Raw genomic sequence first — 11783 nt, forward strand, 5'->3', positions numbered from 1 at the left:
AGTAGGGGGTCAACTAATACACAGGCACAAGTTTTGAGGGGCTGAAATTCATGATGCAGTTTGAAATACCATATTATTAGCAAACGTTGATTTGAAATCCTGGGGGGTAAAGAAGAAAAATACAATGAATTATGGTCATGGTAATTATTGGATAAAAGCAAGAGACCAGTACAAGAATTTAACATGTCAAAGATTCCTTGAAATCCTGCAAAATCACACTGTTCAACATTGTCCTGGCCTGGTATAATGGCACTCTTAAAACAAAACATTTGTTAAATTCTGAATGTGTAAGCATCTTGAACTTCCCTGCCAAGTTCTTCCATTTCCCTCCCATTTATTTCCGTATGTTATGAATCTCAGCAACATTAACACATTTGTCAAAGAATTAAAGATATACCAGTATGTAGCTAATATATCTCACTTTTATTCAGATATAATGGCACAAATAAAATGATTAACTTTTTAACGATATTAACTTTTAGATGTACAGTGAACTAAGTGCGATGAGTACCGATAGACTTAGTACTGGTCTGATGAATGAAAGAATCAAAATGTGCTGTAGTAAACCAAGTGCAGTAAGTAGAGTTATGAATGAATGAATAGTGATGCAATATAGTAAACAAAAAGCGATGAGTAGAGTTACCGGTATGAATGAATGAATGCGAATGAATGCAATATGGTAGGGTCGACTTATACATGAGATATATGGAAAACACAAGATTTTTGGCCAAAAATAAGGGGTTGACTTATATGTGAGATTAACCTATACATGAATATATAGGCATTTGGAAATGCATTGTCAGGTGACATGTTGTCCCTGCATAGTATGGGTGCTGGTGGACCCTTTCATGGTTTATACTGAACCTATCTGTTCCAATTGCTGGATGCTTGAGGAACTCTGATTCAGTTGATGGTTGAGTCTGAGCTTCGAATTGCAAAACTTCAGGGAGGGGGAGAATTACCTATAAGTTGTGTTTCAGGAGCGAATTACACACAGCAAATTAAGTCCTTCAAAATTGGGTTAGTGGTCAGGGACAGGGACAGGTGGCATGGTGTGTTGTTTGTCTGGTTCCAATGTAAGAGAAATCGTGAATGAATTTGAAAAGATGTTAGAGTGGGATGGGGTGGATTCAGCTATGGTCATCCATGCGGGGAATTAACAACATTGGCAAGAGTAGAGAAGAGACCCTGTTTGGGGAATATCAAGAATTATGAACAAAAATGCAGAGCATGACCTCAAGGGATTAATCTCTGGATTAATACCTGAGCCATGTGCAAATTGGCATAGAAATTAGAAAAACAAAGAAGCAAACTAGAAGCTAAAGGAGTAGTGCAGGAAAGAGTCATTCCATTTCATGGGGTACATTTCTCCACACGTACAAATGAAATTGTCGAGCATTTCAAAGGTGCTGTCTAACAGCATGGATTTTGCTGTTGATTAACAGCAGGTACAACTCTTGTATTCACTTGTGAGTTGACTCGTGTTTCTGTAGATGTGATGACAGAGTGAATTCTTTCCCACAGTCTGTACAGATGAATGGCATCTCCCCAGTATGCACTTACTGGTACTTTTGTAGGCCAGATACATCTCTGAATAATTTCCCACACTTGGAGCATTTGAATGGTCTCTCCCCAGTGTAAATTTGCTCATGTGATGATTGAGTGAATTCCTTTCCACCATCAGACCAGCTAAGTGGCCGCTCTCCCACATGAACTCACTGCTGTATTGTGCACACAGGCTGGATAACTGAATAAATACCTTACCGCACTCTGGGCAAATGGATGGGTTTTTCCCAGTATGAGCTCACTGGTGTCTCAACAGTGAATTTCTTCCCACACTCAGAACAGGTGAACAGCTTCTCTCCAGTGGCAGCACGCTGATGTTTCTGCAGGGAAGGTGAATCAGGGAACTCCTTCCCATATTCAGAATAGGTGAATGGCCTGTTCCTGGTGTAACCATGTCGATGGAATTTCAGTGCTGACTTGAATGGAATCCCTTCCCACCGTCCTCACATTACCACAGTTTCTCCATATTATGGGTATTATTGTGTCTCTAAAGGTTCAACAATCAGTTGAAGTGTCATCCACACAAAACACAGGGATAGTGTCTCCCGCTGTGAATGGTGAAATGCTTTTGCAGGCTGTGTCATAGGTTAGTTTTTTCCACAGTCAATTCACAGGAACATTCTTACTTGGTGGTAGCAGAGTGTGCCTCAGTGCTTTTCCAGTCTCATCGATGTTTAAAGACTTTGATGCAGACAGAACAAAAGGACATTTTCAAAGTATGGTTATTCAAGTCTCGGTTAATTTAGTCACTATCCGCACATGATTTTCAGATTTCCGTCTGCAAATCGTCACCTTCTAGTATCCCGTAAAAGGACTTATAAGAGGAGTAATTCAGAGTTAATTATAAAATTCAGAGCACACAATTCTATTTTTTTCTGGAATATCTATTTCCTACCCCTCCCCAAAACTGTAACCCTCCATCCCACTCTTTCGCTCACCATTCCAACTCTGTTGCCCCAAATGTACATCCTCCCCATTCTCCAGGAAGTGTTGATAAACAGATCCATACTCACAATTTCCTATCCTGGACAGAATCTGCATCCGTCCTCGGTTCACTTCCTTTCCCTTCAATTTCTACACGTCAATAATTTTACAGACGAATGAAAGGAAATGAAGATAAAAGTGAGGATTTTGCTGACAGATCCTGGACAGATTGCTTCCCATCCTTTGTTCCCCATTGGTCAATTCACTGTACCGTGATGATTTGGGGTTGGAACTTGGATCCACGTGAGCATGGTGAATTTTGACTCCTGTCCTCCACAATGTAAAGTGTACCCCAGCTACTCCATGCTTGGTCTACATTTATTGTCCATCCCATAATTGCCCAGAGGGCAGTTAAGAGTCCATAAGGCCATAAGACATAGGAGTGGAAGTAAGGCCATTCGGCCCATCGAGTCCACTCCGCCATTCAATCATTGCTGTGGGTTTGGAGTCACACATTGGCCAGACTGGGTAAGGACGGTAATTTCTTTCCATAAAGGACTTGAGTGAACCAGATGGCAATGGTTTCACAGTCACGAGAGCTCTTAATTCCACCATCTGCCATAGATTCAACCCCACGTCTCCAGAACATTACCCTGATCTCTGGATTAACAGTCGATGATAATAGTGATTAGTGATAATATCACTCGGTCATTGCCTCACATTGTGGGAGTTAGCATTCTCATGACACCACTGGACCCCTGTATCTGGAAAGTGAGATGAAAAATATGAAGTGGATGGTGGTGAGAACAGGATTCCCACACAGAACATCTGGGCCATCATTAGATTTTACTGAGATACCCAGTTAGGTAAGCAAATTTCTTACAAAAGGAATATAGATTCAGCCAATTGTTGAGGGGGCAATGAATAAGGGGTTGCAGATTTAAACCAGAAGTGAGGTGAAATGTAGTTAAATTGAAGCATTGGGAATCTGTGGGATTCACTATCCAGACTGTATGATTCGAAGAATCTCTATGAAATGTGGATGCCAGAACAGAGTAATTCTAATGAAGGAATACAGATTTTTAATTCATAATAGATTAAAGGGTGTTCGAGAGTAGGCAGTAATATCCAGTTGAGGCTGAGGTGACTCAGTCATCGTCATATTAAATGGGGGAGGATGTTCAAAGGAGTGAATTTCTTCCTCATGCTAATTCTTCATCTGGGACTGTTTTCGGATGAGGTTTCCCAGATGAAAAATGTGTCGAGCCAAAGATAGATCCTTGGAGGAAACCCTAGGAATTGGATTCAGGGAATCAGAAGTGGATCAAATGGACAAGATGAGCACTGACGGGGCATGATGGAGATAGGAGAGACTTTGGAGATTGATATGAGTTGAGTGTTCAAAGAAGAACTCTGGAGGCAATTTGGCCTGGTGAAGTCAAGGATGGGAGGGGCACAGCAGAGGTAAGTGACAAAGTCCATCAGCTCCTCACTTGTTGTTGGCCTAGGGAATGGAGAGATGGGAAAAGTCCTTCAACTTGGATCAGGAGTGGACTATTCAGCCCCTGAGCCTGCTCCACCATTCCTTTAAATCATGGCTGGTCATTTCTTTACTGTAGTATTCTCATTATGTATTCAACTCCAGGAATCTACTGCTTTATGATTGGACATTCTCAATGAATGAGCTTTGACAAACATTTAGGTCATGAATTCCATCTAAGTGAAAAAGTCCTCCTCACCATGGTCTCAAACGGCCTATCTCTTATTTTCAGATGATGTCCCCGGATCTAGACCCAACAGAAAAGGAAGAAATCCAATCAAGATCTGTACCATAAAGATCTTTGAAGTTTCAATGAGATCATTGCTGATTCTCCAATGATATGAACCCAGTTGATGGTAATATTGCACAAGTTAAATCTCAGAGTAAAATTTTGCTTGATAGATCATATGTTTTATTTTTGAAATTTAGTTAGGTTGATGGTTAGTTACAGGACATATTTACATGAGGCTGCCATTGTTCTTTCATAAGAACACAAGGCTATTGCAATAAAGAGAGAAAAGTCTTTGTATGTATGTGACAATTCTGAAAGACCGTAACATAAACAGCTATTGAGTACATTTTCCTAGTAATATCATTTACAAATGCTCAATCTCAGTGAAGTATCATTTCAGTCATTTTATTATTTGTTCATGGGATGTGGCTGTCACTAGTTCTGCTACCATTTATTACCCAACCATAAGTGCCCAGGAGAAAGTGGTGGTAAGTTGCCTTCTTGAATGTTTATAGTCCATGGAATTTGGTGCATCCACAGTGCTGTGAGGAACAGAGTTCCATATTCTTGACACAGTGATGACGACAAAAGAGGATTTTGTTCCAAGTCACAACACAGTATGCACTGAAAAAAAAATGTTGGAGATCGCAACAGGACAGGCTGCATCCATGGAGAGTAAGCAACCTAACATTTTGAGTCTAGATACTCTTTATCAGAGCTAAGTAATGTGTGGAGGACAGCATGTACGCAACAGGTTGGCCGGGGTGGGGTTGGCATACCGGTGGGGTGGGGACGGGGTTTGGTGGTGCTGGTGATGGGGGTAGTGGGTCATATCAGCAGAGAAAATATCACTTACATTAAGTGATCAGAATGTGAGAATGGCAGAACCAGAGTTTGTCTCCTGCCAGACTTGAAAGGATGGTAAGTGAGATGGGGGAGGGGAAGACATGATAACAAGTGAAAAGAAAGGAAAGAAATGGTTCACAACTTAAATATGTTGAACTAAATATTAAGTCAAAAAGGCTGTAAAGTGCTTCGCCTGAAGATGAGCTGTTGTTTCTCCAGTTTGAGCAGTGTTTCAATGGAACACCCCAGCATGCTGAGGATAGACATGTGAGCAGGACGCTGTGTTAAAATGGCTGGCTATAGGAAGTCTTTTCTCCACCAATATCACCCATTACCCCTACCACCACACCCCGAACTATGGCATAAATGCTGTCTCTCCACACTTTGCTTTAGTTCTGATGAAATCATTTAGACTTGAAACATTAGTTTGCTGTCTCTCCATGGATGCTGCCTGATCCACTGTGATCTCCAGCATTTGTTGTTTTCAGTACAGATTCAACCATCTGCAATAATTTGTTACAAAAATGCAGTAAGCATTGAACAGAAGTTACATTAAGTGTTCCCAGGAATCTACTGTCTGTATCTTTTTTGGTGTTCAGGGTCATGAGAAAGTTGTGTTGGAGGAGCCTTGGTGAGTTACTGCAGTGTATCTTGGAGATGGCACATACATCTGTACCTCTACGTCAGTGATGAGGGAGTGAATGTTGAAGTTGATGGTTGGGATGCCAATCCAGCAAGCTTTTGCATTTTTGCATTTCATATACCCAAGCAATTTTTGCAGTCTACCTTTATGTTTCATGTGAGCTTCTATACAACTTCTCTTTCCCCTTTCATCAATTTCTGTGTCATCCTTTGTTGGATTATAAATTATTCTCAATCCCCTGCCTTATCATTTTTTCTTGCAACCTGACAAACCACTTCCTTTGATCTGACGTTGTCCTTAAGTCCTTTTGTCAGCCATAGCTGACATTTATTTTTTCACGTTGCGTATTTCTGTCTTCGACAAATGGATAATTGTTCTAAACCATTCAATATTTATTCAACTACTCAATAATATGTACATTTAAATCGTTTTGTGTATTTTGCCAATCTATCACAACCAATTTGTCACTCCATAGTTTCCATTGTTTTGATTGAGACTCTAACTCCAGATTGAACTATATCATTTTCAAAACCAAAAGAACATCTGTGAAGTGAAAAATGAGTAACAGCTTCAAATGGAGGAAGCAGCACAGAAACACAGGAGATAGGAGCAGGAGGGCAAAGCCATTCAGCCCTTCGATACTGCCCCGCCATTCATCACCATCATGGCTGACTATCCAACTCAATAGCCTCATTGTGCTTTCTCCCCACAACCTTCGATCCCATTCACCCCAAGTGCTATATCTAAATTCAATGATTTGGCCTCACTACTCCCTGTAGTAATGAATTCCACAGGCTCATCATTCTCTGGGTGCAGAAATATCTCCTCATCTCCATCCTAAATGGTCCACCCTGCGCACCCTCCATTGGGAACATTCTCCCTGCATCTACCCTGTCTAGTCCTGTTAGAATTTTATACGTCTCTATGAGATCTCCCCTCATTCGTCTGAGCTCCAGCAAAGGCAATCCTAACCGAGTCAATCTCTTCTTCATACGACAGTCCTACCATCCCCAGAACCATCTGGGAAACCCTCGCTACAGCCCCTCAAGAGTAAGGCCATCCTTCCTCAGAAAAGGAGACCAAAACTGCACACAATATTCTAGGTGTGGCCTCACAAAGGTCCAGTATAACTGCAACAACACATCCCTGCTCCTGTACTTGAAACCTCTCCTCATAAAGAGAAATAGAGTTGTGATTCATCAGAGAGCAGCAGTCAGCGAGTCGGGGGAGAGATTGAAGCGGGTGCTAGATCAGTTGTTAATTGTAAATCTGAGATCGGGACATTTTGTTCAGCAAAGGATGTGGGCTAAAGATCAGCTGTGACCTAATTAAATGGCGGGAACAGGCTTGAAGGGCTGAATAGACTTCTCTTCTAATGTTCCTATGACTGTTAATGTTTAGCTGTAACCCAGGCTGTGAGTAGATCCCAGGGGCAGAAAGTTGATCCAGAAACCAAGGGGAGGGGAAGTGGCTTCACACCCCCGTGATTCAGCCTTAGCTTCCTCCCTGTCTTACTCTGTCTGTTTTGAAGTTGTGTATTTAACAGACCGATGGCTCTTTGTCTCAACTCTCTACTTTGCCTTGCAGTAGCGAAGGCAGTGCAAAGTAGTTAGATGTTCACTATGACCCTGTGGCTAACCTCTATACATTCTTATCTTGAGTGGGTATGTTTGTTGCCTGGGCTAGACCAGCTCTTTACCTCCAACAGCCTAACTCGCAGTGTGACTAGTTAGCCAGCCATCTCAATTTTGAAATTGCCATCCTAGTGTTCAAGTCCCTGCACAGCCTGCTGCTCATTTAACCCCACAGCGACCCTATCAGAAATAATGGTGAGGTAAAACATCGGTCATTAAGAGACGTGGTTATTAGCGATAGGGAGAATCAAGTGGGAAAGAGAGGTGGGGAGGTATAGAGAGGGAAATCCAGGGCTTAGAGCCCCAGACAACTAAAGCATATGCCCCACCTGCCAGGGTAGACCAACAGGAAACAGGAGGGGATGGGTGGTCAATTTTATATATCTGGGTCTTTTCCCCGGGGTGGGGGAGTCCAAAGCTAGGTGGCATAGGTTTAGGGTGAGGAGGGAAAGGTTTAAAATGGACCTAAGGGGCAACCTTTTCGCGTAGAGGGTGGTGAATGTATGGAATGAGATGCCAGAGGAAGTGGTGGAAACTGATACAATTGCACCATTTAAAAGGCATCTCTAAGGGTATATGAACAGGAAGGGTTTAGAGGGATATGAGCCAAGTGCTGGCAAGTGGGACTAAATTAATTCAGGATATTTGGTCAGCATGGATGTGTTGGGCCGAAGGGTCTGTTTCCGTGCTGTACATCTCTATGAGTCTATAACTGCAGATACTGTAGATCAGAGACTAAAATAGAACCTCTCAGAACTGAGGAAGGATCACTTGACTTGAAACGTTAACTCTGACTTCTCTCCACACACCTGTTTCCAGCAAATTCTCTTTTTGTCTCTATATTAATTTAAACCTAATTAAAATTCTATATTCTGGCTACTATTTAATAAAGACTCCTGAACAGCAAGATTATTAATGACCCTTGTCTTTACAGAAAACTCAACTTAAAACCAAATCTAAAATGATTCAGTACAAACTGCAGAAATTCACCCTCCGCAGTATTCATACTGATTAGGTTCACCCAGTCCGCATTGGAGTTGAAAATACCTATTATTACTGTATTATGTATATTACGTGGACATCTAGTTTTCTGATTTATACTCAAGAAATTGTTCCAGATATTAAATAGATCCATCAGACTGTGTGTATAATTCAAAATCCAAATAATTATCTTTATCCATACTGTTATCACCTAAAGCTGGGCTGGATGTGTTAACATGTTTGTGACTGAATATAATTAACAACACATTACAGCTCCTGAAGTCACCCATGGACTCGTTGCTGACTCCACAGGTGTGCCACGTGGTGGGATTTTTGACAGAATCCTTTCCCACATTCAGTGCAGATGAATGGCTTCTCCAGTGTGAACTCGCTGATGTACAGTGAGTTGAGATGATCATCTGAACCCAATCAAACAGTGAATGCATCTGAATGGTCTCTCATCGATGTGAACGCTATTGATGTAGCATCAGTTCCCAGAACTTTGTCAGTCTGGACATTTAAAAGGCCTCTCAGAGTGAACACGTTGATGGCGTATCAAATCCCATGATCTTGCGTAGCACTTCCCACAATTTGTACATTTAAAAGGTCTCTCCCCAGTGTGAACTCGCTGATGTGTCAGCAGGTGGATTTTCTGAGTGAATCCCTTTCCACACTCAGAGCAGGTGAACGGTCTTTCTCCGGTATGAGTGCGCTGATGTACAGTGAGACGAGATGACCACTTGAACCCAGTCCCACACTGAGAGCACCTGAATGGTTTATCGTTAGTGTGAACAGGCTGATGTAACTGCAGCTCCAAGAAACTTTTATAACTTCTCCCACAGTCTAGACATTTGAAAGGTTTCTCTTCAGTGTGAACTTGCTGGTGTGCCTTGAAGTGGGATGACTCACAAAATTCTTTCCCACACTCAGTGCAGGTGAATGGCCTCTCCCCAGAATGATCACGCTGGTGCTTCAACAGAATGGAGAACCTAATGAATACCTGTCCACATTCAGAGCAGATGAATGACCTCTCCCCAGTGTGAAGACGTTGGTGTAAAGTGAGTTGAGATGATCTTTTGAACCCATTTCCACAGTGAGAGCATCTGAACGGTCTCTCGTCAGTGTGAACACGGTGATGAATGATCAGCTCCCTGGAACCTTTAAAGCACTTCCCACACTCTGAACATTTAAAAGGTCTCTCATCAGTGTGAACACGTTGATGGGACTGCAGATAATGAGAACTTTTAAAGTATTTCCCACAGTCTGTACATTTAAAAGGTCTCTCCTCAGTATGAACCTGCTGGTGTGACTTGAGGTGGGATGACTGAGTGAATCCAATTCCACATTCAGAGCAGGTGAATGGCCTCTCCCCAGTGTGAATGCGCTGGTGAACAATGAGTTGAGATGACCACTTGAAGCCAGCTCCGCAGTCAGAGCACCTGAACCGTCTCTCCTCAGTGTGAACGCGTCGATGGGACATCAGCTCACTAGAACTTTTATAGCACTTCCCACAGTTTGAACATTTAAAAGGTCTCTCCTCAGTGTGAACACGCTGATGGGTTTTCAGATCACTGGAACTTTTAAAGTACTTCCCACAGTCTGGACATTTAAAAGGTCTCTCCTCAGTGTGAACTCGCTGGTGTTTCAGTAGGGTGGATAACTGAGTGAATCCTCTCCCACAAAGGGAGCAAGTGAACGGCTTCTCCCCTGTATGAACACGTTGATGAATTCTCAGCGCAGAACGGCAACTGAATCCTTTTTCACAGTCCCCGCATTTCCATGGTTTCTCTCCAGTGTGACTGCATTTGTGATTCTTGAGGCCAATTGCTTGGCTGAAGCCTTTTCTGCACACTGAACATGTGTATCTGTTCTCCCCACTGTGGATGGTGCTGTCTTCTTCCAGGTTTAAAATCTGTTGATATTCCAAATGTGATAAATTGGATGACTCCATCAGATCAGAGTGTTTGGTTTCAGTATCCTGATTTGAAATCATCCTCTTGGTAATTTCTATTAATTGATTTAAACAGAAAAATGGAATGAGAGACAAACCACAAAGACAGAAATTCAAATTATGAAATTATACTGAGCGAACCTGGTAATATGTGTGGCTGGCATTTTGGACAAGTGAGCATGAAAGCTGCTGGATTGTCATAGAAACTGAACTGGGGCTGTCAGGGAAGGAGCCTACTGTTTCTGCTCTAGACCTGCAGAAGACAATGGGACCTTTATGGAACAGAGTGAGAGAGAAAAGAGAGACATGAAGAGGAAGTACTCATGTATTTCCCACAGTCTGGACATTTAAAAGGTCTCTGTGGGGGCAAAGAAGTGGGACTCCATGTATCTAAACTTGTCCAGAAATTTAACAGGATTTTCACCAGCTCAAAGACTCAGGGTAGCAAATCTATATAAATGTCATCACCACCAAATTACCCTCCAAGACGCACCATCCTGATCTGTTTAATATTCAATACTTGAGAAACAGAGACTTCCTTCAATCAACTGTCAGAGGATGAAAGTCAGTGCCTTCAGTCCTTGTTATGAACTCCATTCCCCAACCGCCAACTGAACCTCTCCCTGGGAATCGTCTCGCATTGAAATAGACTTTTTAGCACCTTGGTACCTATTTCATCCCAAACTGACATCCTAACCACATGTCCAAATCAGCAGTAAAACCCCTATTTCCACCCCAATATCATCACCGACTTCGCCCCTGTCCCAGCTCATCTGCTTCTGAAATTCTCATTCATTCCATTATTTGTCGACATCAGTCCTAAAACCTCCCACATTCACCCTGCCCCTCTGTTGGCCGTCTCCACACTGAACCATCCCCAGTGACGTGTATCATTCGCCTGGAATGCCGCGCATGCGCTCTGCTGTGCTTTGACCTTATAATGATGGCGCCACTGAAACCCGGCTCCCTCGTCCGTCAAAGAAATGGCGGCCGTAAACCTGAGCCTCTTCCGTGGACAAAGACCGCGATCTCTTAACCCAGACGTGCAGAACTTTATTCGGGGTTTGCGACCTACACGGGGTATCTGTGAAGTCTCTCCGCTCCTTTCTCCTAACCACGACCCCAACACCGGCTTCCTTTCACCCCTTTCTGCCGCCGATCGCAGCAATCGGACAAAACTGCTGCATTTATCTCACCGTCCTGATCAGTGACACTGCGCATGCACCACATACAAACCAAACCGCGCTTGCGTCTAAACCTTATTGAGTGCATAGAGAATATTCATATCAGCAAGGAATTGTGGGTAAGAGGATTGCTATTAATGATGATTCCGGAGACTTGGAAGCAAAGTTCTTACTTAAGTCAATTGGAAATATGTAAATTATCGTGATGTGTATCTCAACTATTCCTTAAAATCTCACATTGATTGGAGAGGTTTAGTGCTCTACCAAATAATGAGAATGATC

General features: G+C 42.5%; 1 protein-coding gene across 4 annotated transcripts; it reads right to left on the minus strand.

Annotated features, from left to right (window-relative positions):
• Positions 1-8039: 8039 nt before the first annotated feature.
• Positions 8040-11507, minus strand: LOC122563005 (zinc finger protein 665-like). Of its 4 annotated transcripts, XM_043716304.1 has the most exons (3): positions 11393-11507; positions 10459-10589; positions 8040-10373 (listed from the first exon to the last, which is right to left on the minus strand). In XM_043716304.1, exons 2-3 carry the CDS (start codon positions 10496-10498, stop codon positions 8872-8874), a joined length of 1542 nt encoding a protein of 513 aa, XP_043572239.1. In that variant the 5' UTR covers positions 10499-10589; positions 11393-11507; the 3' UTR covers positions 8040-8871. The 4 variants fall into 4 exon arrangements, with proteins under 4 accessions (XP_043572239.1, XP_043572242.1, XP_043572241.1 ...); XM_043716307.1 differs by lacking the exon at positions 10459-10589; XM_043716306.1 differs by lacking the exon at positions 10459-10589 and having other exon boundaries at positions 11252-11507.
• Between the last annotated feature and the right edge of the window lie 276 nt (positions 11508-11783).

Source organism: Chiloscyllium plagiosum, chromosome 26, assembly GCF_004010195.1.
Source record: "Chiloscyllium plagiosum isolate BGI_BamShark_2017 chromosome 26, ASM401019v2, whole genome shotgun sequence".
Lineage (NCBI taxonomy): Eukaryota > Metazoa > Chordata > Chondrichthyes > Orectolobiformes > Hemiscylliidae > Chiloscyllium > Chiloscyllium plagiosum.

What these genes read in the sequence shown, in the direction of transcription:
- LOC122563005 (XM_043716304.1), bottom strand. Translation starts at nt 10,498, where the DNA reads ATGCTCACTTGTCCAAAATGCCAGCCACACATATTACCAG. An exon ending in CCAGCCACACATATTACCAG is followed by an intron (nt 10,374 to 10,458) that starts GTTCGCTCAGTA and finishes ATCAATTAATAG; the next exon opens with AAATTACCAAGAGGATGATT.